The 15,687-nt window shown below is 39.1% G+C and overlaps 2 protein-coding genes across 3 annotated transcripts; both read left to right on the top strand.

Annotated features, from left to right (window-relative positions):
- The first annotated feature begins 377 nt into the window (after positions 1–377).
- Positions 378–2,161, top strand: tex36 (testis expressed 36). Of its 2 annotated transcripts, none has more exons than XM_017476119.3 (4): positions 378–539; positions 733–870; positions 1,077–1,154; positions 1,541–2,161. In XM_017476119.3, exons 1-4 carry the CDS (start codon positions 489–491, stop codon positions 1,862–1,864), a joined length of 591 nt encoding a protein of 196 aa, XP_017331608.1. In that variant the 5' UTR covers positions 378–488; the 3' UTR covers positions 1,865–2,161. The 2 variants fall into 2 exon arrangements, with proteins under 2 accessions (XP_017331608.1, XP_017331609.1); XM_017476120.3 differs by having other exon boundaries at positions 1,074–1,154.
- A 420-nt stretch (positions 2,162–2,581) lies between these two features.
- Positions 2,582–5,921, top strand: vcpkmt (valosin containing protein lysine (K) methyltransferase). Its single transcript, XM_017476118.3, has 5 exons — positions 2,582–2,861; positions 3,656–3,769; positions 4,693–4,765; positions 4,861–4,980; positions 5,123–5,921. Exons 1-5 carry the CDS (start codon positions 2,596–2,598, stop codon positions 5,228–5,230), a joined length of 681 nt encoding a protein of 226 aa, XP_017331607.1. The 5' UTR covers positions 2,582–2,595; the 3' UTR covers positions 5,231–5,921.
- The last annotated feature ends 9,766 nt before the right edge of the window (positions 5,922–15,687 follow it).

Below are 15,687 nucleotides of genomic sequence, written 5' to 3'. Positions count from 1 at the left end.
TTAATTAAATCAATAAATTATACATTTCTGTCTTGCAACCATGCACTTAAATAAGTTGTGGTAGTAGGTCCTCTGAATTACTTTTTAGAATGTGGGCCCATTCTGTAGTGAAATACATGGCAAGTTTATATATGATTTAATAGTTTATTTTGTTAAATATCAAAAATCTAAAAGGTGTGTGTCATACCTGACACCTAGATGAACATTTTAAAGTTGGTTATATGACTGCAAGTCATTCCCTTCAAATGCTATTGAAGTTAAAAACAATGTCGTATGTAACTTTAGAGACGGTCCCTTAATTTCCGCATATCCGCGAATATCGAACGTCCAACGTCAAGCCAACTTTATGCCAGTATCTTGTATTCTGTTGTCATGGATACAAGTGTCCTACAGAGAGCAGGCACGGTTTTATCACGGTGAGATTTTACGGACTTCGGTCTCTTAATCTTTAAGTCATAACTGGAATAAATTCTACTTTAACAGATAATATGCCTAAAGGAGGAAAGAGATATGCAAATATGGACCAAGATGGCAAATGGGTGAGAGTACTTTTGAATTATTGTGGTTTTTAATATGTGCTGGTGATTAAGGATTATTTTAAATGCATGGGTTCAATTCAGAATAGCTTTTTGAAATGCAGTGGTAAAATCACATACATAAAAGGGTATTCATTTTTGTCTTTAATAATCTAATCTAATATAATAATATTAAAATATAACATTTTTTTTGTAGTTTGCCCATGTTGTCTCGCAACAGTGTGAGGTAACACGAGAAGCCTGTACCACCACAGGAGAGATGCTTTCCCAGCCCATACCACAACACATGCAAGGACAAAAGAGATATACCAAAACTTGTATCAACCATGAAAAGGTTAAAAGCTTTGTGGAATTAACTTTACCATATTAGCAGACCATTCACATACAGCAGCAGTTTCCTAATAGATGTTGTGTGACAGTACAGTTTAGTACTTAGCAGTGTTAGCAGGTGTTTGAATACCGAGTGAACAGGTGAATATTTATCAATACGGTAACTTGAAACCGCAAAAAAAAAAAGTAAATGAATTTTTTTTTCAGAAGACAATGGGCAGGAGCTATCCGTTTTCAGAGCACGATAATCAAGGTTCACTGCAAGATAATATAGATACATATGGCCAAGTAAGTCTAGTCACACTGTTTAATAACAAATGTATTAATATAGAGTAATAGAAATATCTGTAATAATAATAATAATAATAATAATTTCTCCATGTATTTTTAAATATATAATACATCTTACTTATTTAAAAATGTGACTACATGTCAACCACCCACAAGGTTAGGAATAGCTGAAAGTTTTGCCCTTGTGGGGACATTTGTCTGATACCTACAATTTACAATCTACACTTTACAATTTGTATAATTTACAACAAGCAATAAGTGTCATTTTGGTTACTGAGGTTGGGTTTAGGGTTTATGTTTAGGTGAAAGCATAGTATTAATTAGTTGCATTAACAATTATGTCAATGGAAGGTCTCTATAATATCACTATAATTTGTGTGTAGGGCTTGGGTCGGAAGAAGTGTCTGGATGACCGCCGGCAGCATAACTCTCATTTCTGCCTCTGTCATGATGGCAGTGTGAGTGCAGTATGGTTGGGGAGCAGGGATCATTCAGCTTATCAGACTGACTTCCTGCCCAAGCAAAACACAGAGAGCACAGAAGACACACAGCATATACGCCGTTTTCCCAGGAACCATCTGAAACGGTCAAATGAGGCTGCTGTGGCTCAGGCTGAGGAGGGCTACATGTGGTTTGGAAGGCATGATTTGAATCACCGCACACCTCTTCATGTACTGGCAGCTACCAACCACTCCTTAGCCTTGTAATTGTTATAATCCGGTTATAATGTGGGTGGCTGTGGCTCAAGTGGCAGAGCAGGTTGTCCACTAATCGTAGGGTTGGCGGTTCGATTCCCGGCCCACATGACTCCACATAGCTTGGGCAAGACACTGAACCCCAAGTTGCTCCTGATGGTAAGTTAGGCCTTGCATGGCAGCTCTGCTACCACTGGTGTGTGAATGGGTGAATGAGACACAGTGTAAATTACTTTGGATAAAAGCACTATGTAAGTTTGCCATGATCCAGTCACAGAAGAGCACATTAAAGCATCCATGTGTATTTTTTCTTGTGTGAGTTTTTTTTTGTGTGTTTATTATCTGTATTATGGCAGCATATACCTGTCTAAACACATGTTATGAGGCATAATTAATTGACTTTAATTTCTTTGTTCCTATTCAGCTGCAATAGCTGTAGCAAACCACCAGAGGGAAATCAAGTAACACAAACACGCTTCCTCAAAAAAAAAAAAAGATGACATGGCTTACTACAGTAACATAATAACTTGATTCATTTCTACCAATTTAACCAAACTTCTAAATAATGTGAAATTAAATACAATAAAATATTTCTTAATATACCGTGAAGAATTATCTAAAATGGTAGTATAAATTGTAAATACTCCAATCGGAACCAATCCCAATCTGGCAACCAGCAGGTCGACTTTGCTCGTCTCCGTCACTGCGCATTCTTCATTGGCTGGTCTGAACCCGGAAGCAACATGGCGGTCTCGCCAGAGCAGCAAATTTCGACCAGTCATTTTGTTAGAGAGATTGAGAAAAATAATGGCTCTGTTCTGAAGATATATCAGTACAGCACAGGCGACGTTGGCTGCGTGGTTTGGGATGCGGCTATTGTGCTTTCAAAATACCTCGAAACAGAACAGTTTTGTCATTTCCGCTCCGGTGTCAGTACATGGTCCTCTAAACACATGCTCGAGCTTGGCGCGGGGACAGGAGTGGTAGGTCTCATGGCCGCCTCTCTGGGGTGAGTTACAGCTGCAGCAATACAGGAAACTGCATTAAACCATTGCCGTACTAAAGAGTGGGGGCAGCGTTGTAGAGAGAGTTGTAGCGACGGGCAGATGTAACACTATCAGTTTCACCAATCAGCAACAAGCTACAGTGGTGACACTCACTGTGCGCATGCTCAGTAGCATCCCGTCTGCTGTCTGCAGAAGAACAGCAACCTAATCAAAGCTATGATTCCTAGAATTCCTGGAAAACATGTTTGACTTATGTGTTAATTTTCTATTAAATAAAACCAAAACGAGCTAGTTTAGATCACTGTCTAATTGTCTGTCATTCAGCATGATTGATATTTGATAATGCAGGGTTAGCTGTAATGCTGTTCCAAATACAACTGTTTAAGATATTTAACAGAACACAAAAAAGATTCCACTTACTTGAAAAATTCTTTCCTTTCTCATTGCAGAAGGATAATGCTCAAAAACCCAAGCATATCAGCTGTTATTCATGTGATCGACATGTTTGTGTGTTGTGTGTCATGCTGTGCCATATATTTAGGCACCAACTGAAGAATTATTACATGGGCTTTAGAAAATTTACAAAAACTGGCCCCACTCTCCTCTGTGTGAACAACTCGCATGTAGGCGATCATGAGGTTGCTGTAGTACAGCTCTGCTTACAATTGCCCTCTATAATCATTTCTTACCCCGCTCTACAGCGCCATAGTCAAGAGTATTGGTGAGGTTATTTGCCAGGGACTTTTGTCACCCTGCAGGTTGCTAACTTAACACCTGCCCTATTTTACACACACAGAGCCAATGTCATAGTGACAGATCTGGAGGATCTCCAACCTCTCCTTGAACTAAACATCCGGGAAAACCAAGGGCTCTTCGGTACAGGCTCAGTCACAGCCAAGGTACTGAAATGGTTTGTACCGTCCTTCTGGCTCTTCATTTACCTAGGTTAACAATTTTTAGATTAAAGTGGTTCATAATGGCTTCTTGATCAGGCACACACAGCACACGATCACTTGCCCTTTTAACAGATAAACCTACATACAATATATGTTCATTTTGTAGGTGAGCAATTACTGACTGTAGCCAAGCCACCTAATGCTATCAGTGCAAAGACACCCTATAGGATTACCACTCACCAGATGATATTATCAGCACAGCAGTGACACTGGCATAGTTTTAAGTTCCACTGATACATTGGGATTTACACTTACTAGCCACTGTATTAGACACACCTACCTATATTTAAAAATTATTGCAATTTTTTCCATACATAGTATGTGCTAAGGTAGTAGAGTTCCTGGTTCAATCTTGGTTTACTGTTTCTGTGGAGTTTCACATGTTCTCCTCAGTTCCATCTTTGTTCTCCAGTTTCCTCCCACTTCCAAGTGCCACATTTGGCTTGATAGTTTTGATTGGTGGATAGTTCTCGATCCAGCAGTGACATTAAGCAGTTTAAAAATTCCAGCAATGCTGCAGCAACAGTACCAATACAACACCCACTACCATTCCACCATGTTGTCAGTGTCACTGTTGGGCTATAATGGTCCACCACTCAATTAATATCTTTGCAGCAGTGGTTCCATGGTATTCCCTTTCTCTGTTGATGCAGAGGCATATAAATGGCTGACCAATTGACCATAGTGACACACGGCCTTTTGTCAGTAATCATATACATTGAAAGTGCACCTATATTGTAGGTGTTCTTGATAAAATTGTCAGTGTGTAGGTATAAATTAGTAGTACCTAAACAAGTGGTATATCGGTGTATATATTACTAAATAAAGTGTGGCCATTCAATTACTTGATAAATAATACACTTGATTTCTTTAAAAGGGGTGAAAATGTGACAGAGTTTTTGCCACATCCAGATTACATTCTAATGGCTGACTGCATCTATTATGAACAGGTAATGCATTAACTTCCACCAGCTACTCTACACTAAGTGTATTTGTGTATGGAATCGAACTGTTTTAACTGTTGATGGTGTCCTAATATTTGCAGTCTGTGGTGCCTCTGGTGGAGACGTTGAAGCTCCTGGCTGGACCTGAGACTTGCGTCATCTGCTGCTATGAGCAGCGCACTATGGGAGTGAATCCTGAAGTGGAGAAGAGATTTTTTGAGGTGAGTACAGACAATCAGTAGACTTCATGTCTAAGCTTGAACATAACTGATTTGAGAATTTGTGCTCGGAGAAAGCTAAATTGGTTCTGAGATACTGTTTTGTGATCTATTTGGCATTTCATCCACTACGTGTGTTATATAGTTGCTGTTGCAAGACTTTGAGGCTGAGAAGGTGCCGGCTGAAAGACAAGACCCTGAGTTTAATAGTCCCGACATCCACATTCTCCATCTACGGCGCAGACATGGCTGAATGGCTTTCAACTTGTCAGCCATTTATGTATATTGTTCCACAATTGAACATCACTACCATGAGTTATCACTCAGAAAAACACCATAGGTGTATTTGCTCAGTAAAAATGGCAGATAAGCCAATCAGCATATGATTCTGTAAGTATTGCATATGCGTTTTAAACTATACTATATTAACTGACCCCCGGGAAGCCCAAGCTGTCGTGACTTGATTTTCCTGTTTGAAAGATGAGGCAGTGAGGTAACTGGAAAATGTTTTGTTCACTGTATATTGTATACTGTATAAACATATTGTATATGTTTGATTTAGCTAACATTAGACAAGGAAATACTGTAGGTAACATTACTTAACATAAATGAAAACATTTGTCTGACAATGATCAAAAATGACACAATAAGTCTGAAAACGTTGACCAAAAATTTAGGCCTACAGTTAAGCATCAAATCCAACACTTTACAAACATTATTAATAGCAATGATGATTACGCATTTGTCTTCTTTGGGGTTGTTATTGAGGGGCAGGTAGGGTGTAAATCACAAGTTTATGATTGTGTTCTGCATTTTTAGTGCAGTAGCTTTAAGTTTCATCTACTTAAGAATAAATGTCATACCTCCTAAGATAGTATTTAAGGCATGCAAGCTTGTTTGGTCATATTGGATTGTAAATAAAAACAGACTTTTCAGGCACTGGATTTATGCCATTCTTTGAGTCTCTGTCTCCAGACTCCTGTTTAGACAGATGGTACATTTTTTCCCCCTCATCACTGTATCCTATCCAGTCTTTTTCCCTGAAGTCATTAAAATATTTTCCATCCCTTTTTGCTCTTGGTACTTTTAACCACTGTACAAAATAACTGTGTGTTTCAGCTTACATAGCTCTGTGAACCATCATATCATATATTATCCATACTGAAAAGTATACTGTAAAGCTCTTAATATTTCATAAAATCTTTGTTATTCTTTTTGTGTTTGATAGATCCTTGCAATAAATTAGATTATATAGTAGCCATTAACTGTAAAGTACATACAGTCCTATTATGGCAGGAGGTTTAACTTCTCATTAAACTTTGTGTAATGCTTTTTTTCAAACAGCAGGTGGTCTGGTTAAGCAGAACTAACACGTGGAAAGATGAAACCTGAACTCAAGTGTAATAGACAAGACACCATAAACTTTTAGACTGGATGAGTGGAGAGAAGAAAAATGTGTCTGTTTCTTGAAATATTACTTATGTTGGAATATTTATGTTGCAGTTAATACTCTAAAATGATTTTCCTTATTTTGAGACAAATCATTTTAATGGTCTCAGGTGTTTGTATAGAAAATAATAGAGAAGTCAGCACCACTATCAAAAAGTTTGTCAAATAGTTTTATGTTATAATCTGCTTATCTGATTTTCTCTAGTCCAGATATTGCAATTTGTAGAGTGTTGGTGGCCAGCATCCCACAGTCTGTGTTGGGAATTCTGCAATGAATGCTGGGGAGATTAGTGTAGAGAATAGAGCACTTTCACAGACCTATAGCATGAAGCAAGGTCCATGCTCCTCTAGGCAAACGCAGGTCTCTCACTGCCTTTCACAGAGCCGCTGTTTACACAGCAGCGTGGCTATCCCTGCCACATGTGTCAGCCTGCCTGTTTCTCACACAGCAAGGCTGCTGCTGAATTTTTTTCTTCCCGTGAAGGCTATTCACAGATATTTCCTGGAAATCTTTGTGAAACATTTCTTGCCATGATCTACTGTCTATGGTCTGCACTTATATAGCGCTTTTTAACCTTAGTGGTTCTACAAAGTGCTTTACACTGTGTCTCATTCACGTATTCACACACTCACACCAATGGTAGCAGAGATGCCATGCAAGGTGCTAGCTTGCTATTGGGAGCAACTTGGGGTGTCTTGCCCAAGGACACTTCGGCATGTGGAGTCATGAATCGGGCTGGGAATCGAACCGCCAACCTTAGGATTAGTGGGTTTGATGCACCTTTATGCAATCAAACATCTATTTAACAAGTATCCACTAGTTTTATCATAGAGAAAGCATGGAGGACACAAATTGGCACCCTTCAATAAGCCATTCTGGAAACATTTTCGTGTTATCTTTTTTTAAGATTGCTAATATTTATAGTCTTTTTTTTTTTTGTTAAATTCAAAACATAACTGTCATTTTGTTATTTTATTATCATTATACCATCCCTATTTTTCCTGTATTTCCTTGACCCTTTATTACACCAACAATAAACAACAAATCCACAAGAAAGTAATCACAGAATTACATGCGAAAATAAATAAATAAACCTCACAACAATGGAAGTTGGGGGGCATAAAATTTCAATTTATCAGTATGTGAACACCTGACCATCATACCATCCTATGTGGTATGTGCTTGTTATACATTTTACTATAAAGTTGGTCCCCCTTTTGCTGCTATAACAGCCTCTCCTCTTCAGGGAAGACAATCAACGTTTCAATTCATCCCAAAGCGTTCAGTAGGGTTGAAGTCAGGGCTCTGTCAGACCACTTGAGTTCTTCCACGCCAACCTTGGAAAATCATGTCTTCATGGAGCTCACTATGTGCACAGGGGCATTGTCATGCTGGACAGTTTTGCGCTAAATTCCAGTGAAGGAAAATCTTAATGCTACAGCACATAAAGACATTTTAGACAACTGTGCTCTCCATTTTGCGGCAATAGTTTCGGGAAGGCCATATAGAGTATACATAAAAACAATAAAGAAAGAGAAAAGATTTTATTTTCCTTGATTTTTCAAATGATTTCATATTGTGTCTGAGTTTCAATGATCTGCCAAAAAGTTAAGCCTAATTATGTTCTATGGATAATTTGTTCAGTCTTTCCGAACAGGTGATATAGTATAATGCAGTTCTTAATATCAGTAATGCTTGGCCACATTCTGGAACGTTCCCCTTATGTTCATTCATTTTAAGTAACTGCTTTATCCTGGTCAGGGTTGTGGTGGACCCACAGCCTATCCTGGGAATACTGTCCATAAGGCAGGACTGGGAAGAGTGAACACCTTGCACACACACACATTCGCACACTCATTCACACCTAGTGGCAATTTAATATAGCCCGTCTGCCTACCTGGAGAAATCCCTTTTGGACACAGGAAGAACACGTTTAACTGGACAGACAGTAACCTGAGCTCAGGATCAAACCAGGGACCCTGAAGCTGGGAGCAAACAACAGTACCCACTGCACCACTATTCCCTGAAGTTGAGATGCCAGTCAGCAGCTTGTTAGCAGACATCAATATCTCTGTGCCCCAGAGAGCACAGTGACGTTACACAGGCTGCTAGGGTTAAACCCATTAAAACCCAAGCAGAGCCATCTGTGCTGAACGACCTCATTGTAGATGTCTGCTCACAGTAAGCGGAGTCCATTTTCTCACACATATAATACAACATGCCACTAATGTGATAAGATTTTCTACACACAGATACACAAAGATACAAAAAGCTACAAACAGATACAAAATAATAAACAGATTAACTGCTATTTAGGCCACATCTATACAAAGTAATAATGGAGGACTTGAAAACCCCAAACATCTCCTCTGTACTGTTTGCTTTAAATATCATTAAGAATCCCAATTCATTTTTTTGACATTAGGTCATGGTTTTTTAAAAGCCATGCAGGCGTGTGAACGAACTAAGGAAAAGCAACATCATAATGAGTTCCATAAACCACATCTCTTCATAAAGCCTACCCGATGGTGAACTGCATCCAAAAACATTGGCCTACTATTCCCTCACTCACAAAAGTAAAGCACTGCAAATTTCTCATACTGGGAATGTTCCCTCCTCATCAAAAAGAGGATAAAAAGATCATAAAGGAAAAAAATGCATTTCCCACCCCCACAGAGAAGTGGTTCAGTGGTTCACAGAGCCATCAAATGACTATACCTTAAAGATCAACATTAGATATTTTTGCTCAGACATCTTAGCGAAAGGCTACATTTAATCTAGCTGGTTAAGATTGTCACAATGATATTACTTCATTTCTTCCCTTATTTCCAGCTCAGACACCCACACACATGGTTTTGGGTTACTATATTTAGTATAATACTACACTGCTACAATTTCTTTCTGCTGTGGGGAAGACAGATTAGTGAAATTAATTGACATTCCCTTTGAGAGACTCTAAACGAATAAGAAATGTGTGTATTTCAAATTGGATACTCAATATAAACACGTGAACACTTTTAATCATATTTTTTCCCCTTTGTATTCCCTATAACCGACAGGTGGCATGCATGATGTAAACTCTCCCACTGTTGTAGAGCACAGTACAGTATAGTAACTTTACCATGTGAACGTGTGTGTTTGAGTTTATAATGAGCGTTATTAAACATGCTGGCATTTGGACTGGTCTTTCAAATAATCCTAAGGTCCTAAAACCTTGCTCTTGTAACAGCCGTAACCTCTAATCCTTTATTTAAAAAAAAAATCATGATCTGATTGCAACTCAGATATGACGCATGTAACCCCCCATTACAATTCACTTCCTTAACAACAGTCACTAAGGGAAACCCACACTTCCTCTCTTTGAGGCTTAGATGTAAGAGATCAGAAGTTGCTCAGACACACAAATGCCAATGAGGTAGAAGCTATGCAACGCTATTGGTAGTGGTATGGAGAGAAAACTCTGTCTCTTTGACTTTGAATTGCTTAGGGCATTGATCTCTAGGTGACAGAAGTTTGCACTTTAGGTCATTTGATAAGAACTGAGGACTGTTGTACTCTTTGAGTGTTCACAGCTATGTACAGTAAAAGGTTTCCGCGTTATTTACACAGGGACCTGTTAGGAAAATTATAGGCAAGTAGGACACTGAAGACTTTTCCTTGCTACACTAGTGATAGAAGTGTGGAGCCAAGAAGATCTTGATGGGTTATCATGCAAACACAGAGGCAAATGAATAACTTTAAAAAGCTAATTTGGTTAATATAAAGTATACTGAAGTGATACCATGGAACTGAATCAACTATGATTATCAAATGAAACTTTGCATTATTTCCCCATTAGCAAGAAAGGAGTTGTAACATATTGTTTTACATCACATGCCATCTGTGCCTCTCATTGGTGGGCAGTGACATCATATGGACTGTTTCTCTCATGCCTTGCTACTGACTGGCAACTGCTGGGTGTTAAATATGCCTTCACACGTAAAAAGCTGTAGTGAGAAGCTCTGTTCACTTGTGAATCATAGTGTAGTCACAAAGCTGTCAGCAAACACATTGATGTTGTTATGGTCCAAAACAAAATTCCGTTTTAGTGAGGTTATCTCTCAGGCACACTCGTAGACCCCGTCCATATTGCACAAATCAGTTTGCCACACAGTGTCAGTGTTGGTAAGAACGTGTAAGCGCAGTACTCTCAGTGGGCCAGTTGAGTCAGTGGAGAAAGGGGAGTGGTGACAATGTGCCAAGGATCTGAAACGAAGTTGTAAGCAAAGCCTGTGCTGACTCAGCAGGGAATACACACTGAAGACTTTCCATACAGAGAATGGTGGCTCAACAAAGAAATCTCATTGTTCATGATCACCTACAGGTCAGTGCAGGAAAAACTTCCTTCACTTGAATGGTCTGTGATCAGACATCCCTCTCTCACACGTGGCTTAACCATTATGAGTCAAGCAGCAGTGCAGGTCCATGATCAGCCATCTCACACTTCATGTCTGGGCACAAACGAGTCATTGTTTAGCTCAGAAAGAATGCTCCAGAAAAAAGCCAACCTCGTCACACTTCCGATTTAAAATGCAGACTCCAAAATAGAAATGAGAATGGGGTGATTAAAAATAGGCTCTGATTCCAAAACAGATGTTCCACAGACATTTTAGCAGATAACTTGAACTCAGCTGACCTCATCTGTGTGTGTGTGTGTGTGTGTGTGTGTGTGTGTGTGTTGGAGAAGGAGACAAATCAGACAGCAGTTAGAAATTATATTAGTAAAACAACTGCCAAAATGAATATGGTGGCTTAGACAGGAATGCTTATATTTAAAATACAGACAGTGAAGCAAATCAGTCTGCAGATGATTGTGGCTGCTTCCTCACCAGCTACTATCATTGGTGTAGCAAGTGATTTGTTGTTATTACATTGTGATTCTGGGGAAATACACAAATATATTGCATACACCCAGAGAGATAAGAGAAAATACTCATGTTGCCAGTACGAGAAGCTGGCCACACTGTCAACTTGATATGTAGGATGTGGAGAGATTGGTTCTTTCTTTGTAAAAGTATCTGTGTTTAATAGTCAAATCATGAGACTTACCACATGCTGGTTCAACTCACATTTTAAGCAAATCAGGCACCTATTCAATTGAGGTTTGTATTTGCTTGTAGCTGACGTATTAAAATGGCATTCAAAAGCACGGACTTCATTCATTCATATTCATTAACAGCTTTATCTTGGTCAGGGTCGTGGAGAATGCCGAGCTTATCCGGCAGGGACACATTCCAGTCCATTGCAGTGCAGTATGCATACACACATTCATTTACAACTAGGGGCAATTTAGAGTAACCAATCCACCTTGTGCTGTGTGTTTGGGAGGTGGGAAGAAACTGAGTACCTGGAGGAAACCCACATGTACACAGGGAGAACATGCGAAATAATGTAATCTGAGCTTGGGATTGAACCGGGGATCCTGGAGCAGTGAGGCGGCAGTGCTACCTGCATGTTTTCTGATCATCTTGGGTCATTCAAGTGTCCCACATAGTCAAATTTAATCAATACTCATTCTTTGCCAACAAGGGGGAGCTGATATTATGTTTATTGCAGTTTACAGAGAATGAATTTGTTACCTTGTCTATAATTCATAAAACATACCAATAAGATATAAAGAGACATATTAATAAGGCAAAATAAATGTGTCTGTCAGAATGAATTTATTTACTTACACTTCACCAGTGCTTGGCAACAGGGAGCTGTCTTTTCTCAAGTCTTTGGCCAAAACAGCTAAGCATTTCAATATTATACTGAAGACAATTGATTCCAGTTGGATCCCTCTCCCTTTGCGTGCTCAGTATCAGAGCAAAGAGCCAAGCTCTCCTCCCGCCCTGTCTGTTGCAGCTGTTCCTACTGAGATCTTTGCGGAAGACTATTGGCATTGTACAGCAAATATAAATCAGCTCTTGTTCTGTTTGCACACACAGAGAGCCAGGCCGAATGCTAGCACTAGTACACATTTTACTGTATTTACTACACAGTAAAGGAGCGAGCATTGCTGGATGAGGCTGTTTGAGATGTATGCAACTCATTTTGAAAATGGAGCGAAAATATTTGATACTCATAGATGGTGGGAGAACCCGAAATCAGGCAAATGAGGAAAATGTAATTTCTTTACACAAGTAGCAGTGTAATTACTCATCTAAGTAAATACTGTGGTAAAAGCTGAAGTACATAAGGTAGAAAGGTAGAAATACATGTACTTAAAATATGTAAGTAAAATTAAAAGAAAGATTCACAAAAGAAAATGATATCTCAAATCAATCATTCATTCATCTTCAGTAACCAGTTTATCATTGTCAGGGTTATGGTGGAGCCAGAACTTATCCAGGAACACTGGATACAAGTCAGGAATACAGCCTGGATGGGATGCCAATCCATACACAAATTACTAGCTTGTTTTTGGGAGGTGGGAGGAAACCGGAGAACCTGGAGGAATCCTACATGGATAAGGGGAGAACCTGCTAAACAGGCAATAACCTGAGCTCATTATCAAACTGGCGACCATGGAGCTGTTAGGCAGCATTGCTATCCACTCCGCCACCATGCTGCCCTGCCTTAAATCACACTCCTTTTAGCTAATAATAATAATAATAATAATAATAATAATAATAATTATTATTATTATTATTATTATTATTATTATTATTATTATTACATTTTATTTGTTGGCACCTCTCATAACACACAAGGACACCTTACAGTACCACAAGAAAAAAACAACATACAGTGCCCTCCACTAATATTGGCACCCTTGGAAATATTAGCAAAGTAGGCTGTGAAAAATGACTTTATTTAACCTTTTGATCTTTTGTTCACAAACATATGCATCCATGAGAGCAAATAATTGTAAACGCAACACAGGTTTATAAAAAAATCTTTGTTAAATATAGATGTGCAACAATTATTGGCACCCCTATAAAGTCATATGAGAAAAATATATTTGAAGTATATTCCCACTGATATTTAACATTTTTAGTTCTCCTGGGTGACTAGGAACAGGAAATTGTTCAACCATGACTTCCAGTTTCACTGGGGTATAAATATGTGGTAACACATAGGCCAAATTCCCTTAGTCAGTCATAAAAATGGGTATGACCAAGGAATATAGTTGTGATGTGCCGCAAAAGGTTGTTGAGCCTCACAAAATGCGAAGTGGCTATAAGAAAATAGCAAAAGCATTGAAAATGCCCTTTTCCACCATGAGGGCAATAATTAAGAAGTTCCAGTCAACTGGAAATGTTATGAATCAACCTGGAATTGGTTTGGTCTGGAATTGGTCTATATTGTCTCAACGCACTGGGAAGAGGATGGGTCAAGTGGCCAAAAAAAATCTCCTAGGATCACAGGTGGAGAATTGCAGAAGTTCCTAACAAGAGAAAAATAGTTACATAAAATGGGCAAACAGATATAATAAGCGATGAGAATAGACCGGTGGGTAGCAGCAGCCAAACGCGCCAGTGTTCACTCAAAATAGAAGATTGATGATCACTTTCATACACTATGGGCAATTTGGAAATGCCAATAAGCCTACAACACATGTCTTTAGACTGGGGATGAAACTAGAGGAAACTCCTGAAGCACAGATAGAACACCGAAGGTCCGCGCACACAGGGTAGAGGCAGGATTTGTGAGGCAAGCGTGCTAACCACTAAGTAACTGCACCCCACACTTTGTTAACTTACAACAGCTTACTTCCTAATCCCCTAAGCTAGCATGATAACTCAGGTATTGAATACTGCTATTTAGCTGTCACAATTAAATCTGCCTTACTAATTTAAAGTGTACATAGCAACAGATTCAGTCAGTTTATCTATGGAATAAAAACTCTAAGTACAACCCCAAATCCGAAAAAGTTGGGACAGTATGGAAAATGCTAATAAGAACAAAGAGGAGTGATTTGTAAATGTACTTTGACTTGTATTTAAACAAACAAAAAAAAAACCATAAAGACAAGGTATTTAATGTTTTACTGAATCAACTGCATAGTTTTTTGAAGGTAAAGGTTATTTTGAAATTGATGCATGCAACACGTTCCATAAAAAGTTGGGACGGGGTGATTTAGGACTAATAGCAATTTGACATGTTGAAATAAGAAGGTGATGTGAAACAGGTAAGGCAATCGTCTAATCATAATATATAAGGAGCCTCTAAAAAAGGCCTAATCCTTCAAGAGCAAGGATGGGTTGAGACTCGCCTATCTGCCAACAGATACATCAGCAAATAATCCAGCACGTTGAGAACAACATTCCCCAAAGACAAATCGGTAGGATTTCAGGCATTTCACCTTCTACAGTGCACAATATAATTGAAAGATTCAAGGAATCCGGTCGAATCTCGGTGCGTAAAAGGCAAGGCTGAAAACCACTTCTGAATGTGCGTGATCTCCGATCCCTCAGACGTTACGGTCTTAAAAATCATCATGATTTTGTAATGGATATCCTGAAATAGGCTCAGGAATACATTGGTAAACCTTTTGTCGGTTAACACCATTCACCGCTGCATCCACAGATGCAGGTTAACGCTTCACTATGCAAAGCAGAAGCCATGCACCAACACTGTCCAGAAGCACCGCCGACTTCTCTGGGCTCTGGGTCATCTGAGATGGACAGTAGCACAGTGGAATTATGTTTTGTGGTCTGACGAGTCAACATTTCAAATAGTTTTTGGACAAAACAGATGTTTCCGGGACAAAGAGGAAAAGGAACATCCAAGCTGTTATCAGCGTCAGGTCCAAAAGCCAGCATCTGTCATGGTATGGGGGTGTGTCAGTACCCATTGCATAGGTAGCTTGCACATCTGTGAGGGCACCATTAATGCATAAAGATATGTACACAGTTTGGCATAACATATGCTGCTATCCAGAGCAGGACAACATCAAAACACATTCTGCCCAGATTACAAGCGCATGGTTGTGTAAACAAAGAGTTCGGGTGCTAGCATGGCCTGTGTGTAGTCCTGACCTGTCTCCAATTGAGAATGTGTGGCGCATTATGAAGCACAAAATAAGGCAACAAAGGCCCCGTACAAGTGCACAGCTGAGGAAATGCCTAATGGATGAATGGGGAAAATGTTTGCTAAACTTAACCAAGTGGTGCTTCAGTGTCCAAACAACACTTAAAATAAGTGTTATTAAAAGAAAAGGTGATGTTACACAGTGGTAAACAGTCGACTGTCCCAACTTTTTTGGAGTGTTTTGCAGTCATCAGATTTGAAAT

The sequence above is a fragment of the Ictalurus punctatus genome, chromosome 9 (assembly GCF_001660625.3).
Source record: "Ictalurus punctatus breed USDA103 chromosome 9, Coco_2.0, whole genome shotgun sequence".
Taxonomy (NCBI): Eukaryota; Metazoa; Chordata; class Actinopteri; order Siluriformes; family Ictaluridae; genus Ictalurus; species Ictalurus punctatus.
This window is presented reverse-complemented; position numbering and strand designations above follow the sequence as displayed.

What these genes read in the sequence shown, in the direction of transcription:
- tex36 (XM_017476120.3), top strand. Translation starts at nt 489, where the DNA reads ATGCCTAAAGGAGGAAAGAGATATGCAAATATGGACCAAGATGGCAAA. An exon ending in TGGACCAAGATGGCAAATGG is followed by an intron (nt 540 to 732) that starts GTGAGAGTACTT and finishes TTTTTTTTGTAG; the next exon opens with TTTGCCCATGTTGTCTCGCA. An exon ending in ATATAGATACATATGGCCAA is followed by an intron (nt 1,155 to 1,540) that starts GTAAGTCTAGTC and finishes ATTTGTGTGTAG; the next exon opens with GGCTTGGGTCGGAAGAAGTG.
- vcpkmt (XM_017476118.3), top strand. Translation starts at nt 2,596, where the DNA reads ATGGCGGTCTCGCCAGAGCAGCAAATTTCGACCAGTCATTTTGTTAGA. An exon ending in CTCATGGCCGCCTCTCTGGG is followed by an intron (nt 2,862 to 3,655) that starts GTGAGTTACAGC and finishes TTACACACACAG; the next exon opens with AGCCAATGTCATAGTGACAG. An exon ending in TGGAGAAGAGATTTTTTGAG is followed by an intron (nt 4,981 to 5,122) that starts GTGAGTACAGAC and finishes TGTGTTATATAG; the next exon opens with TTGCTGTTGCAAGACTTTGA.